We start from the raw sequence: 21,790 nt of genomic DNA on the forward strand, positions 1-21,790 counted from the left end.
AGTGTATTGTTTTTCAGCTAAGGTTTTTGGAGAAGTAGTGTAATAACTAGCAAATAAAGTAAAACTGACCCCTTCGCCCCCTAAACATGACGAGAGCTTAGGTGCTAAATGGCAATGAAAATTTTAGCTTGTCGTAGATCAAGATGATCCTAGAAGGGTCCTAGGAAACTTTCACAACTGAAATAAACTATTTTCCAATATTATAAAAATATAGTATTTCAGTTTTAAATAGTTAAAGGTGAACTGTTAAGTGGAGCATTTGTTTCATTTGATTGATTCTTTTTACATGCTATAACAGTTGTAATTTATTGTTTCCTAGCACTTAATCCGTAGTAGCGGAAAATTGATTCTTCTTGACAAACTGTTAATTCGCCTAAGAGAACGAGGCAATAGAGTTCTTATTTTTTCCCAAATGGTGCGGATGTTAGATATACTTGCAGAATATTTGAAATACCGTCAATTCCCCTTTCAAGTAAGCATTTCGTTTTTTGTTTTTGACTTAAATTTCATTTGATTCTTGAAGGTGTTCTATAAAATTAACTGTGTATAGATTTCTATATAAACTTATTCTTAAGATAATATATTTGTTTTAAAAATTTCTATTTGTGGGGGCTCCTGGGGGCTCAGTTGGTTAAGCGTCTAGCTCTTGATTGTGGCTCAGGTCATGATCTCAGGGTCTGAGTGGGGAGTCTCCTTGAGATTTTTCTCTCCCTCTGCCCTCCCCCCCACCGTGTTCTCTCTCTGTCTCCCTCTCTCAAATAAATCTTTAAAAAAATTATCCGTGGGGTGCCTATTAGCTCAGTCAGTTTAGCGCCTGACTCTTGATTTTGGCTCAGGTCATCTTGTGGTTGTGAGATTGGCTCCGCATCAGGCTCTGCACTGGGTGTGGAGCCTGCTGAAGATTGTCTCTCTTCCTCTCCTCCTCCCCATCTTCCTCTCTAAAAAATTAAAACTTCTGTTTGGCATTATTTGTTTCTTCTTGACCTTGCATTTTAGCAGCAAAGCAGTTTTTCCTTTTCTCTGATTTCTGTTTTAATTATATATTCCTCTTCTGTGCTCAAATCTAAATGGGCAGCTTTATGTATTAGGCTTTAGTTTGTGGAAGAGAAAGAGCATTCCTTGTGAATGTTACCAGGACTTACAGATTCTGAAGAATAATATTCTCATAATTATTCTGATACAGTTTGCTGAATAAAACTGTAGACTACTCTAACGAAGGTACTAACGACCAAAATGGTGTATATTCCATCTATTCAGTATTTATTTTGAAATCCATTCAGTGTAATTAAAGCTAATAGGAATGAGTGATGTTTAGAGTCAGGTGCTAGTCTCAGTACTTTCTAATAATTTATTTAATCCATATTTAATCCTTCCATGAACAGTGATTAGAACCTAGTAAACACTCCCATAACTAGTAAATGATACATATTTAGTGCAGGCAGTAAAATAGAAGCAGAATTATAATGATGAACCTCAGCAAATATAATCCCTGCTCTGTTGGAGCTTATATCCTAATCTGGAAGATAGACATTAAGCAGATAATTACAAATAAATAGAATGTTACAGCTGTGGTAATTAATGTCTGCTTTGAAGGACAGGTTTTTGGTGCTATGAACATGATTGAGAAATATATAGTCATTCAAGCTAGGAAAAAGTATCATTGTTTGATTTCCTTAACAACTTTATTGAGATGTAATTTCCATCCCATGGAATTCATCCACTTGAAGTGCACAATTAAGTAATTTTTAATATATTCACAGACTTGGGCTGCCATCAACACAATTTTAAAATGTTTTCATCCCCTCAAAAAGAAACTACCCTTTAGCTATTACCCTGTTTTTCCATTCCACCTCTCTATCCCGCCTCAACCTTATGTTGGTTTGTTTTTAGATAAACTATTACATGTATGTGGTCAAACAAAGCAAATAGTAAACAAGTGCTTGTAATCAGTGGTTCTCTGGCTTTAATCCCTTCTCATTCCCAGATTAATTTCCAGAGAAAATTATTTTTAACATTCTTTTGGTTTAGATCATACCTCAATAAATGATATGCTTAGTTTTTTAAGTTTATACTAATTATGATTTTTAATAAAAAATAGCTCAATTTCTTTTTTTGCGGGGGGGTGGATATCAGCTAGTGTTTAGTAAGCACTCAATATATGTCAGACACTGTGCTAAGTGTTTTACTGTGTTAATTCACTGAATCCTCTGAATTTTCTGAAGGAAGTACTACTATCATGTCCATTACCTCAGAAAGGGACAAGGTGAAAAGTCGAGATCTCTTGCCCAGGCACCCATGAATACTGAAGACACTCAAATGCAGGCTGTTTGACTAGAACCCATGGTGCCCAAATCCGTGACTTTCAGACTTAATCAGCGGCTTTTGCTGGACCCCTTTCACAGAGTTTCTGATTCAGTAGATCTGGGATGGGGCTCAAAATTTTGCATTTCCAAGTTCTCAGGTGACACTGATGGTTGTTGGTCTGTAACCTGTTAATGGAACTGGGAATCAATGCGTTGTACTAACATTTTCAAAAAATGCAGTAGATTTTAATGCATTAGAGTTTATCATGGTACATTGTGTCACGTAACTTGCTTTGTGTACTCATTCACATCTAAAATGTATTTCTTATAGTGAGACTCAGGCAGAATGATTGCCATTGCCATTATTTACTAGGGAAATAGCTTTAGTAATTAAGAGCACAAACTTGAGAGATAGAATGGCTGGGCATGGTCTTCTTGCCTAAGAAGTACCTTCTACTCTTACAGTCTTAGCAAAAGCAATGCTGCCTTTTCTACTAACTTAATTCTATAATTGATTATAATATTTTTAAATATTTGATTCTGTTATATGCAGTATTTTAATGTGTTTTATTCTAGAGATTAGATGGATCAATAAAGGGGGAGCTGAGAAAACAAGCTCTAGATCATTTTAATGCTGAAGGATCAGAGGTATGAGTGCTTTTTAAAATTGCAAATTATTTTAATCATTATTTTAATCATGTGCTTGTTTTTTATTTAAAAAAATCTTGTTAGCCAACTTTGTTTTGTACATGAGAGTTAAAAATCAGTATTCTGTGTTAAATCTGAAGAATTTTACCCTTTCCTATCAATACTATTTCAGCATAGGACAGTTAATTTGCTTCAAAATAAATTAGCCCAATTTTATTTAGAATTTTTTAAACTTGGTCTACATTATCCCAATGTATATTTGTATTTTGGAGTCTTGTTGCCTGGTTTTGCCAAAGGTTTTTGTATTTTATTAGTATTTTTTAAAACTACCTTTTAGTTTTATTGGTAAAATACCTTAAAAATCAGAATATCAATTGTAAAATTCTCCTATTTATTATTTACAGTCACAATTCAGAATAACTTAAAATTGAGCCTATTTATGATTTTTTACAGGATTTCTGCTTTTTGCTTTCCACAAGAGCTGGAGGCCTAGGAATTAATTTAGCCTCTGCTGACACTGTTGTTATATTTGATTCTGATTGGAATCCACAAAATGATCTTCAGGCACAGGCTAGAGCTCATCGAATTGGGCAGAAGAAACAGGTATTATTTTTTTCCATTTATTTTACTGTTAAAGTTTCTTTTTTTTTATGATCATCAGTGTTTGGAAGTGATTTTGGTTTATCCTCCTGGTCATATCATCGGAACACAGTCATGTTACTCTTTAACAGGTAAGGTACATGGGAACTCATTTCTCAAAATCACCTGTCAGTCTGGCAGAATTGAAGTAACTATGCCAAAATAGGATTATGCACCCTCTTTAAGTCATATTCTGTTTACTGCTGTAGAAAACCAATGTTTTTCATTCAAAACATAAACTTTATAATGTCTTTATTTACTTTGACTATTAAGAGATTTTGCTTAGTATATTGCTACCTTTGTGTTTACCTGTATTTTATCCATTTGCCTATAAGATTTTTTTACACAAAAAAAGCCATTCTCGTTACAGTTTTTGTACAGCTATCTGGCACTGTTGTAATAGGCCTTGAGAAAAAACCATCTGTCGTCATTCTGATGCCTTGGTCTTTGTATTTTAATTCACTCTACCTAGAATAGTGCTGCTCAAACTTCTCTAGAGTGGAGATATGAGCAAGTAGCACAGAAAGACTTACCACATCTTATTACCTTTTTAAAATTTCATATTTTCTACTGAAAAATATGCCCATAATTTTAAACTGAAAAGATATTTTACCCAAATAATTCTCAAAACTGTCATCAGAAATACATTATTATTTCTGTAATTTTTTATACTCTGGAACAATGTTGCATACCCCTAAGTGAAAGCTTGTATTTATAGCAATGGTCCCATTTTACAACAGCTATTTTTAGCACCACATTTTCCTTGAATTGGATACATGAATTTGAAACTGATTTGAATCTCCTAATATCAATTTAGGTTTAAAAGAGCCTCTTTTTAAAAAATACATATTTTAACCTATAGTACTACACGAGAATATAAAGAATAAATTTAAGAGTTGGGGAAATAAGAGCAAGACTCTTTCTCCATAGAAAGTACAAAGGAAGGAAAGAGCAGGGGTATATTGGTGCATAAGAGAGTAAAAATTAGTATTAAAATTAGATAACAACACTTGCACATTATAAAGAGAGGCAAATCTTGAAGTATGGATAATAACATAACAATAAATTGTAGACTGTCAAAGAATAGATGATCAGGAAATAAGATAATCTCACAAATGAGCTGGGCCTAATCTATATGTGAATAGTCAAAAGAGCCCTGTTTTATGAATGAGATGGGGGATAGTGGTTAATTGCACTAAACAGACACTTCCTATATTGAAATCCTCAACACCTGGCTGGGTTCACATTCCATTTATATTGCTTAAAGACTACTTAAAGGGCACCACATTTTCTAATAGATGATAGAAAATAGAGGATATATTAGAAGAACCAGTTAGATATCCTAGAAAGTTACATGGTAGACCTCTGGGAAGAATATCTGAATAAGCTCACAAAATAATGGTAACATAGATTTCTTATTGTTATGTTACAAAACTTAAAAAAATAAATGTGATATAAATATGAATATACTTTAAAATATAATACATTTATTAAGTACATTATCATTTAATTTAAAATATATAAGTGTGCATATATATTTTTTTTATTAATGGTTATTGAGATACATTTTTTTATTGTTTCATTATTGATGTACTATAGTAAGAATCCTGTGCTTCATGTACCTGGCTGGTTTTTCTTTGTTTTTTAAGTTTTTATTTAAATTCCAGTTTTCATACAGTACAATACTAGTTTCAGGTGTACAATATAGTGCTTCAGCACTTCCATACCACACCTGGTGCTCATGACAACAAATGCACACCTTAATCCCCATCACCTATTTAACCCCCCCTCCTTCCCCCACCTCCTCAAGTTAACCATCAGTTTGTTCTGTATAGGTAAGAGGCTGTTTCCTGGTTGGCTTCTCTTTTTCTCTTTTTTCCTCTATCATTATTTGTTTAGTTTTTTCAAATTCCACATGAGTGAAATTATGCATGTACCTGCTGTTTTACTAGTATTTGGTTTTAAATCTGACACAAAGGTATTTCATATCTATTTTTAAATATTTACATGCAATGACTACAAAATGAGTGTAGATGAGTAATCCAGATGAGTTTTATTGGTGACACCAATACTAAACACATTTGGAAATGATAGCTTTGACAGAGATTAAATAAAAAGACACTCAGTTATCTGCTCTATGGAATAGTTGCAATGCTGAAAAATTGTATATATTATAACTTCATTAAAACTCTTCTTGTTTACATTAAAATAGAATTCGAAATTTGATTCCAAATAATTTAAAAAGTTTTAAAAAATCATTTGTAAGACTTGGGATAGTTTGTCTTTGTGCCTCAATATCCATTTTAATGCAGAATGTCTAGTGTCCTAGGTCCCTATGCTCTATAAGTGCTCGTAAGCTCACCTAATTAATGATTACAAAAACTATAAAAATGTACCCGTAAATTTCCAAAATATCCCTATATGGTGGTACTGTTTGATATGGAACTGCTGACCTTGAGAAATAGGGCCAAATTTCTACACATCAGTTTTTGTCTATTTTAGAAAGCATTGTTTATGGCAGGGTTTCATCATTACCCTGGGGGGATGGTTCACAGAATTTTTGATTCTGTGGAGTATGAAACATTAATCAGAATTAAGGGAACCTAGTGTAAATTATCATATATTTTCTACTTTTTCTACCTTTTTTCTCAGCTAAAAGATAATTTAAAAATTACTATCATTGCTTTTAGAAAATGAAAATAAGCCAGTAAAATCTTGTAACCAAAATGTAAGAGGGACAACCTCAAAATCATCTTCAAATTGAAGAAATTTAGCTTTTATATATGTATAGGTATATATTTTTAAATTTTTATTTTGACCTATTAAAATTTCATGTAGCATGAGCTTCCCGCTCTATACAGTATTTGGGTATTTCAGATTAGCAAAACAGAGCCTTCTTACTACATTTTATGTTTTATCATACGTATCTTCACAGGTGAATATTTATCGTCTGGTTACAAAGGGATCAGTTGAAGAGGATATACTTGAAAGGGCCAAAAAGAAGATGGTTTTAGATCATCTTGTGATTCAGAGAATGGACACGACGGGGAAGACAGTACTACATACAGGTTCTGCTCCCTCAAGGTAGTTCATTGTTTTTTAAGATTTTTTTATTTGAGAGAGAGAGAACATGAACCACGGGCAGTGAGGGAAAAGTAGAGGGAGAGGGCGAAGCAGCCTTCCTGCTGAGCAGAGCCTGACGAGGGCTCTATCCCAGGACCCTCGGATCACGGTCGGAGCCGGAGGCAGATTGCTTACCTGCCTGAGCCACCCAGGTGCCCTGGTAGTTACTTTAATATTTTTAAAAAAATAATTTTAGAATGCTTCTACAATCATTCTCCTGAAGTATTACATGCTATAAATAGATCTTTGAAGCATCATATTTAGTATTGTAATTTTTTAAATTTTTTAAAGCACCAGAGTAATTTCTAGTCAGAGGCATACGTTCAGTGCTGAATTCACGACTCAAGTTTTATAAGTCTTGGGAGAAGTTCCTTTAACTTCCAGGTTTCAAGTTCTTTACTTTTAAAATAAGTGAACTAATAATTCACCTGTCTGACTCTGTCATATAACTTACTTATATAAAGTTGACTGTATCAATAGTGAATAAAACAGCAATGTAAATATTAAGTTGTTAACTGTTAGTATTAAGCATTTTTGTTTTTCTTGATTTAGTTCCACTCCTTTCAATAAAGAGGAATTATCAGCCATTTTAAAGTTTGGTGCTGAAGAACTTTTTAAGGAACCTGAAGGAGAAGAACAAGAGCCCCAGGTAAAAAAAAAAAATTGCCTCAAAATGTGTCATTTCTGTAGACTTTTAAGTATAAGGTATATTTACTTCAAAATATATTAAAGTATACTTAAAGATTTTTTTCTAATTATAGGAAATGGATATAGATGAAATCTTGAAGAGAGCTGAAACTCATGAAAATGAACCAGGCCCTTTAACTGTAGGAGATGAATTGCTTTCCCAGTTCAAGGTAGATTTCCTTTCTTTTTATTTTTTTTCCTTAAAATTATTAAAATTGAAAGGGATTGATTTTTTTTGTCATTTCATGTTTTATTAATTTCTTTAACCACAATCCACATAATTTATTAACATTTTTGTCTTAAAATTTGCTATAGTCTATGAAAATTTTTCTCCCTTATTCTGACAAACCAGTAGCAACTTGTTTTGAAAAGGACCAAATCATTTATGAATAGGTACATTTAGTGGAATGAGGACAGCTGTTATTCTGATTAGCATCTAAAAAAGTGCTTGGCAAATAGCACATCCTCAAATATATGGGTAAATTAATGAATGTTATCTCTTATGTAGATAGTTATGATGGAAGGCTTTTAATGTTTGTTGGAGCAATTTTTGACAAAGGATTAAATTAAGCATTATCACACCTAAGAAAATTCAAGTTAATCAGTTCATGTAAGCAACGAATGCCTATTAATTAGTACTTATAAATGAGGGCGAAAAGGTTGGAAGAAGTCCTAAAGCATCATAAGTCAGCCAGCCTCATGGAGTAAGTTGTATGTCAGTTGTTTCGTATAAAGAGGTAGGTTCCTCTGGCCATTTTCCACAGTTCGGTTTGTGTCATTTGTTCATCCAGCAAATGTTGATTGAGCCCCTCGAGTGTGCCATGCACAGGGACACAGCAGTGAATAAAAACTTCTGTAACTTTAGTGAATCACTTTGCAATGTGGAGGATATAGTGTAATGGAGTAAGAATTAAAAGCAGGGAGATAAGTCAGACGACTATTTAATCTTAAGGAAAAATTAAGGCTTCTGTAACTGGTACTTATTCTGAGTATGCTGTGATTAATTTTATTTTAAGTTATACTATTTGGTTTTAATTTGACTAATTGGCAGTTTAAAAAAATGTCATTGATAAGGTAAGTAAAGTAAATACAGATTGCTTTTATATCAGTGAGTTGATACTCCTATTCTGCTGGCTTTAGGACTTCCATCACATGTAAGTAATAAATATGGGGTTCCTGTGTGACTTAGTTGGTGAAGCATCTGACTCTTGGTTTAATTTTAGGTCATAATCTCATGGGTCCAGGGGTTGAGCCACATGTAGGGCTCCACACTCAGCAGGGAGCCTGCTTGAAGATTCTCTCCCTCTGTTCCCCCCTCCCCGCACATACACATACATTGTCAAATAAATAAATCTTTAAGGTAAATAAACAACTAAATAATAGACATGAGAGAATGAATACCATTTGCAGTCTTATTCCTTACACAGGATAAGCATAGGTTTTTATCATCCAGTTTCTGTGATTAGCTTTAATGAATCCCTTCAGTGTACCAGAGTCGTCATAGTTCTTTAAATGTATTGTCCTATTTAATCTTCACAAAAGTTAGCTCTTTCTATCCTCTTTTTTAAGTGACGAAGAAGCTAGGAACCTAAGGACCCAGAGCTCTTTTTGTCTTGTCAGTAGCTCTAATACTACTTTTTATGATTATAAAAATGAGAATATTGGGTTGTTCTACAGCACTTTGTAGTTAATGGACTAGTGTGGTATTTTTGGCAGAAGATGATTTAACACGTTACTATAAATTATTTTGTTCTGTCAACTAATTTCCTTGAGCAGCAGGACAAAAGAGAATCATTCTTAGAAGTCTTTTGGTTTATTCTACTTTGACCAAATCCATAGTCATATTCATTATCCTGAGGATATTTAACTTCTGTTGCCTTATTCTGAATATGTCACTTCTTGTCCCACAAAATGTAACTTAAGGATGAATTCTTCTTTAATACTTACTCTGTTAAAATTCTGGAATTTAAGGTTGCCAACTTTTCAAATATGGATGAGGATGACATTGAGTTGGAACCAGAAAGAAATTCAAAGAATTGGGAGGAAATAATTCCAGAAGATCAAAGAAGACGATTAGAAGAGGAAGAAAGGCAAAAGGAACTTGAAGAAATTTATATGCTCCCGAGAATGAGAAACTGTGCAAAACAGGTGACCTTTTCATTTAAAAGATAGGTCTGTTGTTGTAAGGGTATTTATACTTGGACTGATTGGCTTTGTTTATAAGGTATACTGGTCTATGGTTTCCTATGGTTTCCTTCTTTTGTAATGTTTTCATCTAATTTAATAATTCTTGCCTCATAAAATCAATTAGAAAGTGTTTACTACTGCTCTTGGGAAGAGTTTGTATAGAATTAGGTATTCTTCATTAAATGTTTGTCACTGTTTGTCAGGGAAACCATCTAGGCTTGGTGTTTTCTTTGTTAGAATTTTTAATTCTTAAAAAAAGTTAACTCTAATTTCTTTTATAAATAAAGAGCTATTCAGAATATTTCTTTTTTTGATTGAGTTTAGTAGTTTGTTTCTTTTAAGGAATTTGTCCGTTTTATCTAAGTTATTGAATTTATGAGCATAAAGTTATTAATAATATCCCCCAAAAAATCATCTCTGGTTTTGTTTATTTTTCTATTTCAAACTCATTGATTTCTATTCATTATTACCCTTTTTTTTTTTTTTTGCTTTGCTTTAATTTGCTCTACTTTTTTTTAGTGTCTTAAGATATATGCTTTAGACAATTGAATCAAGATCTTTCTTTTCTAATATTACTATCATTTAATGCTATGAGTTTCCCTCTAAGCACTGCCTTTTTTGAATCTTGTAAATTTTGGTACCTGGTTGTGTTTTCATTTTCATTCATTTCCTGATTTGCCTTATGACATACTTTGACCCTTAGATATTTTTTGTTGGTTTGTTTTTGTTGTTGTTGTTGTTGTTATGATGCGTGTTTAATTTCCAAATATTTGGTAGATATTCTAAGTGTCTTTGTTTTTGATTTCCAGTTCAATTCTATCATCATTAGAGAGCATACCTTTTGTGATATGAATTTTTAAAAACTTACTGCTGTTTATTTTCTAACCCAAATGAAGAAAATAGAGGAGACTTTTAAATAATGGCAACAGTGCCGTGCCAGGCTACATCAGATCCTACAGCAAAAGGAAAGAAACTTTAATACTAGATTTTTTTGTTTGAATTAAGTTTTGTTTTTTAGAACATTGTGTTAGAAGATTATTTGTGTTGATTACTGAGCTTTTTTGGTGCCTCCTTAAATTTTGAGTATGAGGCAAGTAAGGCAATTGCTTAGTCATCCTTCCGCTATCCTTCCCCTAGGGTAGTTTTTTTGTTTTCTTTTTCTTTTCCTGCTACTGTATTATGTTTCCTCTGGGTGCTCTTAGTGCAGTAGAAAACTGTTCCTTTTCTCCAGGCCAGTATCTGGAAGGAAAGTTTTTTCTGATCTCCTGCCCTGATTCCAGTCTTCACTCATGAGCACCTGTTTTGCAGAGGAGTGTCTGAGAGAGGGTACAAGCTCTGTTCTCCATGTTTTTCTTTTTTTTTTTTTTTCTCCATGTTTTTCATTTCCAGGGATCCTATGCTCTCATAGTTACCCAAACTCAGCCTTTAGCAAGTTTTAGCCAACTTCCTTTTGTCTGCCTATATGTTATTTGCTGTCTACCATTTTTGCTTTTCACAGGTGAGCCAGTGTTCAAGTTCTGTCTTTTCTTACAAGCTCTACTGTATCTCATATATTCTAGACTATTAGGTTGCCTAATGATTTTGATGTGTAAGAGAAGTTAGGGTTTTATAGATGAGATTTGTTGTTAGGATCGTGGTGGCATCCTATCATCTTTTTACATCATTGGCAGAAATGGAGCTAAATAATGTGTATTTGGTCTGAAAGTGACCATGTATGTAGTTTCTTGTTAGTGTTTATTTCTGGCCAGCCCCATAATGATTTCCTTTTATAGTACGTGGTAAGCACAGCACCATATTACTTCTTGTGAAAGGATGGGAGGAGGTTAGAATGAGTAAGAACTGAATACTATCTTTGACTTTCAGTTAGGTCTCAGCATATTAGGGGTTCAGAAAATGCATCATGAGTTTGGAAAAATTCCAGAGACTTACAGAAAGTGTTTTGATGTTTCTGTTAAGTAATGGGTGTTATAAATAAATATTGTTACTTTAATTTTCATTTAAAAGACATTTACCATTGAGGTTAATTCTTTGTTTATTCTATTTGATTAATTGCTTGTTAATTTTTCTCATATTGTTACAAAAGGACAATTTTGGGGGCACCTGGTGGGCTCACTTGGTTAGGTGTTCAACTCTTGGTTTTTGCTCAGGTCATGATGGCAGGGGTTGTGAGATCGAGCATCGGACTCCTTGTTCAGTGGTGAATCTATTGGAGATTTTTCTTTCTCCCTCTCTTCATCTCACATGCATTTTCTCTCTCTCTCTCTCTCTCTCTCTCTCTCTCTCTCTCTCTCTCCCTCTCTCAATAAATCTTTAAAAAAAGAAAGGCAATTTTGTATTTTCCTTCTGACTTTTAAGATTGTTTTTAAAGATGTTAGGACCATTAATAACTCTTTGTCATTAACCTGCCATGTTTTTCTCTGTTTTTAATTTTATTTTTAATTGCTTTTAAATTTTATTTATAGAATATTTTTTGATATCCAGACATTTGAATTTGTTAGTTCTCTCAGTCTTTTGTAATGTTTTCTTTGCTCTTACAGTAGAAGCCTTCTGTAAGTCTAAGGTTAGATGCATTTTTGTTTTCCAATTCCAGATTAGTTTTAATGGAAGTGAAGGGAGGCGCAGTAGAAGTAGGAGATATTCTGGATCTGATAGTGACTCAATCTCAGAAAGGAAAAGGCCAAAGAAACGTGGAAGACCACGGACTATTCCTCGAGAGAATATCAAAGGATTTAGTGATGCAGAAATTCGGCGGTAAGATGACATCAGACTATTTTACTTCAACTTGCTTTTGTTAGGAGGTGAAACTAAAATACACAAATCCCATAATTTTCAAAGATTAAGATGAAAGTTTTAGAGGAGGCAAATATATGATAATTGTGTAGGGATTGTATGGTTCTATTTTGGGGTGTTCATGATAGCTATGAAAAATAAGAGTTTGGTATCTAATCTCTGCATGTTATTTATTTATTGTTAGTCTATTAGACTGCTAAAATTTTTTGGTTTTATTAATGAGGTTCAGAATAGTGGCCCTTCTGAATAATAAATATTTTAGTATGTTAGATTTATTTATTAAAATTTCTCACTGCATTTATGAGTCCCGATATTACTGTTTTTATGTGGGAATACTTTAGTTCCATATTTTTCTAGTTTTTTAACACTGAGATTTGCTTTTTGAAAGAACAATGTTAAAAGCATTTCTGATATGTCCAAATAGTAATTGAGGTAAGATAGTTATGAAGTATAAATTCTACTTTTCTTTCAAAGTATGTTTGTTTCTTTATACACATTTATAATAAGGGGAATGGGATAACAGCCTACTTTTGTTTATGTAATATTTTTGCTTATGAAATTTGTAAAAAGGTTTGCTCACTGTTGTATTTTGAGAGTCTGTTGTTTCTTTCAAGCCATTGTAACTCTTTTCTTTTAAATCATAGACCTGACCGATAAAGTTCTTCCTCATTCTTTCTACCAGAAAACTAAATACATTGTTAGATTTTATTAAGGGTACTTTTATGGCCACCTGATTTGCTGGACTTTCTGTCTTTAGTTGAAGAACATTTCAACTTCTACTTTTCCTGGATATTTCCCCTCATCCATCAACCATTTGGGTAGCTTTGTTCTTAAGTAAAATTTTTATTTTCCACTGTTGGTATAATACCATACATCTGAATTAAAGCTATTATTCAGTAAACTTTTATCAATACTTGGAATGTTGAGGAGGTGTAGTATGATTGATTGATAATTCTGGATACACTTCCTGTGGTAGCCTTGAACTTGTCTTGTGAAAATAATAAAGTAATTTCTAAAATAAAATTTAGCTTCTATTGTTTTATTTATATTGGTTTCTAAACATCATCCTGGGTGTTAAAATATGTCTTGTTTTACTTAGTATATCTTAACGTTTTAACATTTTTGCTTTTAGCATAGTTTATTCATTTAACTTTTGCACTAACAACTGTTTTCTTATTTCTGTATGTTTATAAATCTATTTTTTAATAGATAGTGAAGCCCACATTTAAACCAAACAATTATTTTCTATTAGGTTTATCAAGAGTTACAAGAAATTTGGTGGCCCTCTGGAAAGGTAAATACATTTGTCTATAATTGCATAGAATTATAGAATGTGTGTTTCATGCTGTCAGCTTTATTTATATATACCACTATTCAGTTTAGCTACTTTGCTAAATTTGCCTTGAAAATCATTCACAAAGTTAGTCTGTAGAAAGCAGATTTCAAATAGACTTTTTTAAAGGATTTCATATTCATAATTCTTTCTAGGCTCTAAAATTTTACCTACAAATGAAGTTTCCTGTGAAATACACATGTCTGTAAAATATTCAGCATTTTTATAATTGTGCTTTTATCTGATCTTTTTCATCACAAACATAAAATAGCAGATTTATCCTTTAGAGAAGGTCAGTTGCTAACTTAGTCTTTTTTTTTTTAAGATTTTATTTACTTATTCATTCATGAGAGATGCAGAGAGAGAGGCAGAGACATAGGAAGAGGAAGAAGCAGGCTCCTCCCTGGAGAGCCTGATGCAGGACTCGTTCCCAGAACCCTGGGATCATGCCCTGAGTAAAAGGCAGATACTCTCTGAGCCACCCAGGCATCCTGCTAATACAGTCTTTTGACTTAAAGACCAGTTATGTTTTCCCTTACTACGGAAGTTTTCTTACGTTATCCTAATTATAGTTCCTTTTTATATAAACTATTAAAAAAGAAATTATCAGAAAAATTTGTTTTTAAGTTAATGATTAATTTCAATAATTGCTGATTTGAATATTCTTTGTCCTTTGTTATGGCATACCCACTGTCTGAATATACAGTGTCAAAGACTCAAATTGGCTTAATTCTATTTTTTTCTCTCCAAAACTCCCTCTTAAAGTAATTTTGTTTTATTTTGAATATTTAGAATTACTATATTTATCGAAGAACATCCACATGTAACTGGACCTGTCCAGTTCATGCTTGTGTTGCTCAAGGGTCATCTGTATTACAATGCTTAATCATTTTTGAATTTAAGATTTAATTGGTTTTGAAAAGCTTTTATAGAATTATTACATAATCTTCAAGTTTGAAGCATACCATTTGTTCTATAAAATGAATTGGTTTACTTTATTTTTCTTGCTTATATAAATGAATTGTTTTCCTGGCAAATATTTTAACATTTTAAAAATTTCTTTTTATATGTCTTGTGCCATTTATGTGAACTAGAATTTGTACGGCATGTAGAGTGACTTGTAGAGCTTGAGGTAGAGTAAAACTTATTCTGTCTTAAATGTTTAACTCAAAATTATATCACTTCATTAACAGATTAGATGCAATTGCTCGGGATGCTGAATTAGTTGATAAGTCAGAAACAGACCTCAGACGACTAGGAGAATTGGTGCATAATGGTTGCATTAAAGCTTTAAAGGATAATTCTTCAGGAACAGAGCGAACAGGTAATAAAAATTAAAGTGAGAGTGATTTAAAGAGAGGTAAATGGAAGTTTCAAATAACTTTTAACGAGTTATGTAGGTATTACATCTCAGTTACCTATTCGTCGCTCTTAAAAGATGCTTTAAAAAATAAAGCAGGACTGTTTTGGGGTAATAAGAAATGGGTAACAGAGTTGTATTATAGAAAGCAAGGGAGTCTGTCTGGTATATTGTAGCTGGTTGATAACATTAGAAATTACTGTATTTTTAGTATAGATGGCTGGGAAAATGTAGTGTACACATGTGATACTGGCTTTGGGCATAGATACTTCGTTAAGCTTATTTCGTAATTTACCTACCTAAATGAAAATATTTAGATAAGATTTAATAATCCTGAAAAAGATATACTAGGATACTTATTTAGAAGGTGACATTATTAATAGATTGATGTATCTTGTGCAGTTGATAAAACGTTTATGGAAATGCTTTCTTTTTTTTTTTTTTTGAAATGCTTTCTAAGAGATGCTTTCTGTGAATCCACGTCTGCTATATTATAATCACTCTAGTACGTACTAAAAAATCTTCTAGTGAAGTATAAGGTTTCCCAGCAAGCGCCACCCCTCAGTAATACAAACAAGTAATACTTACTAATACAGCTAAATAAGTAATGCATATTAATATAAGTAATAATCTATCTTGCTTCGTATTTTATAGAATTGCATATTTCACACTTTTTTTTTATCTTGAAAATAATTAAGGTGGTCGACTTGGAAAAGTAAAGGGTCCAACGTTCCGAATATCTGGAGTACAAGTGAATGCCAAGCTCGTCATCTCCCATGAAGAAGAATTAATACCATTGCACAAATCCATTCCTTCAGATCCAGAAGAAAGAAAGCAGTGAGTTGCTTAATTTATCCGTTGTAAAAACTTGTTGTTATTCAATAAGTCGGATATGTATATATGGTATAAAATGTATTATGTCATTGACTAGTTTGAATGAAATGTTTTTAAAAAGAAAATAAAACATAGTATTTTTGAAGTTTCAATAATTCACATATGTTCTTCAAAATTAATTTTTAATATGGCAGTTCTAAACTTCTCAGTGGTTATTAACTTTGATACAGGTATACTATCCCATGCCACACAAAGGCAGCTCATTTTGATATAGACTGGGGCAAAGAAGATGATTCCAATTTGTTAATTGGTATCTACGAATATGGATATGGAAGCTGGGAAATGATTAAAATGGATCCTGACCTCAGTTTAACACACAAGGTACCTATATATTTCTTGTTTCTGTTGACTACTGATACTGAATTAGATTTTTGCTTCTAAATTATGTTAGAAATAAACTTGATTGGGATGCATGGGTGGTGGCTTAGCGACTGAGCATCTGCCTTTGGCCCAGGATGTGATCACGGGGTCCTGGGATGAGTCCCTGCATCAGGCTCCCCACAGGGAGCCTGCTTCTCCCTCTGCCTGTGTCTCTGCCTCTCTCTCTGTTTCTCTCATGAATAAATAAATAAAATCTTAAAAAAAAAAAAAAGAAAGAAACAAACAAACTCGATAGGAAACCAAGGCTCTAGCTGTATGACCACGGTCCCCTGGTTTTCATGAGAGAGTTAATTTAAATGATCTTTGAGATTTTGCTTTACTTCTGAAATTATATCTTTACTATTAAGGTATAGGTGTATTTTTCTTCCTAGTACTAGGTTTAAAGTAAAATTCTCATTCTGTCATATTACTCAAGAGCAAAAAATATTTTGATTTTTTTTTTTGTTACTATCAAACAATGTTTACGGGTTTTAGTCTTCTGATACTACCACAGTAGCTAAAATCATTTCTTTGCTTAGACTAGAAAACACTGGAAACATTGCCTTATTATCATTTAAGTTATCTTTTTATATTTTACTACTTCACAGAGGAGAGGAACCTTTTGATATTGGTACTATGTCATTTGCTACGTATGAAGCCAAACTTGAGTAGTTGAAATTTCCACTGTAAAAATTTCTTCATGGTGCATGCTTTGGGTCACCTAAATAGCTGATAGATTGTTTTTGAGGAATTTTTGTATACTTTGTGGTTAGATATACTGTTAAATGAGAGAGGAAAGAAATCTAAGAATATTATGATGTTTAATAACACGGGAGCAATACACGTATATTTGAAAGAAATTTTTAACCTCATACTTTGTATTATTACCTGATTGGAGGGATTTTTTTTCGTGTATTTATTTAGAACTCATCCCAGGGAAACGAAATCTTTGCTGTGGTTATAGGTATAAGAAAAATGTATTTTGCATTCTTAGTTGTTTATTCCTACAAATTTTAACGATTGTAACTTGCCAGTAAATTTTACATTATTTCTTTAAATGAGTAAGCATTTTTTTTAGACAATAGGTTTCTCGTATTATTTATTAAAGACAACTAGAAAAAAATAATTTCTTTTCAGATTCTTCCAGATGATCCTGATAAAAAACCACAAGCAAAGCAGTTGCAGACACGTGCAGACTACCTCATCAAATTACTTAGTAGAGATCTTGCAAAAAAAGAAGCTCAGAGACTTTCTGGTGCAGTAAGTTAAGATTTAGATGCTTAAGAGCAATTTACTTTTTAGTAAGATTAATTTGGTTTACTGATAGCCCTAGATATCTGAGGCTAATATGACCTTATAAGTATATTTTTCTGTAATTTGGTAGCTTTAATTGCAAATGCTGATACTTTGCTTTAAGTTATCTCTGCATTCCTGTTAAAACTGGCAAGTCTTATCTTTCAGAAATAGGATCCTGTTTTTTGTTTTTTTTTCCCCTAGTGTTTGGATAGGTACTAGGGGCAGTTTGCTTAGAGTGGTGTACTTTTAAGAGCTCAAGCCTCTATTATTATTTTATTTGGTGGTCTTGGAAAAACAGCATTAAAGATCACTGAGCTTATTTATGAGGCGGGTACAAAAAAGTAGGAAAAATACACTGAAGGAGAGGTGATTAGACACTAATAGCCTTCACCATTTGCATTATAACCACAATGTCCATAAATACCTATGTACCAATAAAAATATTTTTCTTTTTTTAATAAAAATGTCTCTGATGCTATCTCTGGTGGGATCAAATTTAGTTGAAGATAATACTAATTTAGGAAGCTGAAAAAACTTCTTTCAACTTCCATTTTTCTCTAATTTTTAAAGGAATTATTAATTATAGTTAATATCTATTATTCATAATACTATGCATTTGATTTCATATTATTAAGTTATGTCACTCTTGTTGACTTCCTAAGATTGGTGTAGCTCATTACCATTAGACTAAGGATTGGGTAGGAATATGTGTTCTTTTAACTTTTTAGATTTAGTATTTTAAGAAATTGTTTTTTACTTAATCTGTGGAGTTGTTTAGAATAAAAATAATTATTTTTAGGGAGGGTCAAAGAGGAGAAAAGCAAGAGCTAAGAAGAATAAAGCAATGAAGTCTATAAAAGTGAAAGAAGAAATGAAGAGTGATTCTTCACCCCTGCCTTCAGAGAAGTCCGATGAAGATGATGATAAGGTAAGAACGTGTTTTAGAAAAAACAGACTTTTATATTAGAAAGAGACATAGCATGTTTTAGTATACGTGACATTTAAAATTTGAACTAAGACCTGAAATTCTACTTTTAGGTACTGAAGTTCCTTTTTTATAAAGTTCATTACATAGTCTCCTCTAACAGGATAGCACTAAGAGGGATAGAGCAAAGGACCTTCCTTTTCAAACATTTGCCATTTTTTAAAATGAGATTCTGTTTCCTTTAATTTTATTTTGAATTTCAAATGGGGTTGGCTTACTTTAGTTTTTATAGGAAGGTGAACATTGCATGTATCATTATTAATGGGATTCTGGGTTATTTCTTTCTGAATCCACATACATGCAATCTATAGTCTTGCAAAGAAAAGGAATTAGTCTTTGTCAAGATTTGGTTAGTAATACATTGGCCATACTTGCACTTTTCAGGATGAGATCACTTCTGTGAAACATCCAAATAAAAAAATTAAAACAGAAAGAGACAGTGAAGAAAGACCTGAGCCAGATGTTTTTATAAAGAAGGAATCAGAAGAAAAGAGGGAAGCAAAAGAAAAAGAGAATAAAAGAGAACTTAAAAGGGAGATAAAAGAAAAAGAGGATAAGAAAGATATAAAAGAAAAAGATTTTAAAGAGAAAAGAGAAAACAAAGTAAAAGAAGCTATACAGAAAGAAAAAGACATAAAGGAAGAAAAGGTATGCAAATCATAATGTAAAACTTAGAAAGTGACACAATCAGCCTATTTACATTTTAGGAAAATAAATTGCCTATCAGCTCAAATTAGCCTAAATAACTAAGTTCTTTAAGAATACATGTGGATATCTAGAAAAGGAGAAAAATAGGTTTGAATCTTTTTTTTTCTTTTTTTTTTTTAATGCTTTACCTATAGGGTAATAGTACGGAGTAGAATTATTTTTGGTTTCCTAGGAAGATTAAACAGTATGAAATGAGAACAAACAATAATAGAAAGTGAGACATTGTTTTCTGCAAGTGTTATTTTGCCTTTGTTTTTGTTGGATTTTTGTTTTTATTTTCTCTTTTTCTTTAGTTGAACGAATCCAAGTCTGAGAGCAAGGAAAGATCCAAGAAATCTTCAGTGTCAGATGCTCCGGTTCATATCACTGCAAGTGGTGAACCAGTTCCCATATCTGAAGAATCTGAAGAGCTAGATCAGAAGACATTCAGCATTGTAAGTAGTAGACTTGCTGGTTATTAATAAGAATTCATATAACATTTTATTTTAATTGGCAATTTTATCTTTTGGAGCTTTCACTTTAAAAATGTATTTGAATTGGGTAGTACTACAGTTCAGATTTATAAAGGCAATAGATTTAAATTTTAAAAGTCATTTTAAAATTAGAATTAACTTTGAAGAACTTTTTAATAAATTAAAGAGTTTAAAGAGAGGCATTTAGAGAATCCTTGAAGCAAACTTTTTTCCCTTCAGCTTTAGAATTTTAAACTTCTCAGATCCTGAACCTTTTATCTATGTAATAGTGCTTCTTATCTACAGTGAAGGACTAGTTTCTTTTTTTCCCCCAATCTTTTATAGACCAGTATTCTTAGAAAGTATAATAAAAACAAATGAAAACATTTCTTTTTTTAAAAAAAAAAATTTTTCATTAGAAAAGTGAAAATGAGAGAAAAAAAAAGGCAAAATGTAAAGCTCCAATGTTATATTACTAGATTCAGTAGATAAAAAATTGCACTGTCAAAATGATACAAAGTTTTCTAAAATTTCTGTACTTCTTCCCTCTTTTGGACTAATACAGGTTCATAGACCACTTTGAGTAACACAGGTCTAAAAACACTGGTTTTACACGCTGTCATGTTTTTTTGTTCATCAAAGTCAGGGAGTATCTATCTTGGCCTTTTCCCAAATGAATTATTTACTGGATACAGTCAGGAGCCCAGAATAGTTTCACCTGTGAAATTAATTTTGATACACATTTTGAGGAAACCTTTATAGTGAGGTTGCAGTGTGGGGAAATAATTATGCATAGTAATTGAATGTACTGCCTCTAGAGCCAGAGTGCTGCTGTTAGGAAATTAAATATGATCAGATGGTTGATACATGAGAAGTTTTCAGGTAGTTCTTTGCTCAAAAAATTGATAGTGGTTGTAGTGGATGTTGTTATTGAATATAGACATGCCAGCAGATTGATAAAGGACTAAAAAAATCCAGATATAGAGCAAAATCAGGAAGGAGTAACAGTGTTAAAGAAAAAGCCTTATGATACAAGACAGGTACATATTATCCTTGAATAAGAGATACATTATTATTGGTAGCACCTAAAGGAACAACATACAGTCTGGGTCTTACATATGCAGTTACAATGTGCACAAATGTAGATCTACATTCATATAAGAATTTTCCTCTTTGGGCTGCCTGGGTGAGCTCAGTCAGTTAAGCGTCTTACTCTGAATTTGGCTCAGGTCATGATCTCAGGGTCATTAGATGGAGCCCCTGTGTCAGGGCTCAGCATGGAGTCTGCTTTAGATCATCTCCCTTCCCCTCTGTGCCTCCCACCCCCACCTCTGTGCTCAGGAGTGTATGCCTGCTAGCTCACTCTCAAAAAATAAACAAAATCTTTTAAAAAAAAAAAAAGGGGGGGGGGGAACATTTCTTCTTTAGGATCTCTAGACTCTGAATCATTTGTGCCGTTTGGGTGTCGTCTTGTCAGTTTTATTGCTAGTAATAAATACTATACTTGAAAGATGGAACTTCTCACTTCGAAAACCATGTTTTTGTTTTACCTCTGAAACCATTATAAATGCCCAGGTTACCTTCTTGTCCCATTTCTTCTACTTTGTACCCTAACTAGAGAATGTTGATCAATGAATCCATTTATTTGTTCCTGTTAATTCCATGGCATGCCCTAATACAGCTTCAAATATTTTTCATGTTCTTTGAGTTTAATAGTTCCTATGACAGTTTTTTTTTTTCCCCTCCTAATTTTTGGCTTTTTATATCCCTTCAATCCCTAAGAATATTGGAGACAGTCAGAATTAAGTTACTTTTGTTCCTGTCTTCCATCTTACTTATTTGAACCTTTCTCTGGACTTTTCATTTTTATCTCTTCATGTTTACACGCTGGGGTTCCTTCCCATCTTTTTAAGGTTAACCTTCTGTTTTTGACCAAGTTCTTAATCTAGCATTTCTATCCATTTTCTGTTGATTTTTTTTTTAACACTCTCTATTGGGTGGGAATAGAGAGGTGGTGGTGAGATT

At 32.6% G+C, this 21,790-nt stretch overlaps 1 protein-coding gene across 3 annotated transcripts in view; it reads left to right on the top strand.

Annotated features, from left to right (window-relative positions):
- CHD1 (chromodomain helicase DNA binding protein 1) overlaps nucleotides 1–21,790 on the top strand; it is a 73,480-nt gene that overhangs the window by 40,763 nt on the left and 10,927 nt on the right. For 2 of the 3 annotated variants that reach the window (XM_025437063.3, XM_049108158.1), the window contains 16 exons: nucleotides 320–472; nucleotides 2,880–2,951; nucleotides 3,405–3,554; nucleotides 6,526–6,674; nucleotides 7,266–7,362; nucleotides 7,475–7,570; nucleotides 9,372–9,548; nucleotides 12,178–12,338; nucleotides 13,630–13,671; nucleotides 14,904–15,034; nucleotides 15,769–15,907; nucleotides 16,135–16,285; nucleotides 17,462–17,584; nucleotides 18,420–18,548; nucleotides 18,990–19,253; nucleotides 19,607–19,747. In XM_025437063.3, the coding sequence (XP_025292848.1) occupies nucleotides 320–472; nucleotides 2,880–2,951; nucleotides 3,405–3,554; nucleotides 6,526–6,674; nucleotides 7,266–7,362; nucleotides 7,475–7,570; nucleotides 9,372–9,548; nucleotides 12,178–12,338; nucleotides 13,630–13,671; nucleotides 14,904–15,034; nucleotides 15,769–15,907; nucleotides 16,135–16,285; nucleotides 17,462–17,584; nucleotides 18,420–18,548; nucleotides 18,990–19,253; nucleotides 19,607–19,747 (2,175 nt within the window). The remainder of the gene's footprint in view (nucleotides 1–319; nucleotides 473–2,879; nucleotides 2,952–3,404; nucleotides 3,555–6,525; nucleotides 6,675–7,265; nucleotides 7,363–7,474; nucleotides 7,571–9,371; nucleotides 9,549–12,177; nucleotides 12,339–13,629; nucleotides 13,672–14,903; nucleotides 15,035–15,768; nucleotides 15,908–16,134; nucleotides 16,286–17,461; nucleotides 17,585–18,419; nucleotides 18,549–18,989; nucleotides 19,254–19,606; nucleotides 19,748–21,790) is intronic. The other variant, XM_025437065.3, reaches the window with a different exon arrangement.

This window comes from Canis lupus, chromosome 3, assembly GCF_003254725.2.
Source record: "Canis lupus dingo isolate Sandy chromosome 3, ASM325472v2, whole genome shotgun sequence".
Taxonomy (NCBI): Eukaryota; Metazoa; Chordata; class Mammalia; order Carnivora; family Canidae; genus Canis; species Canis lupus.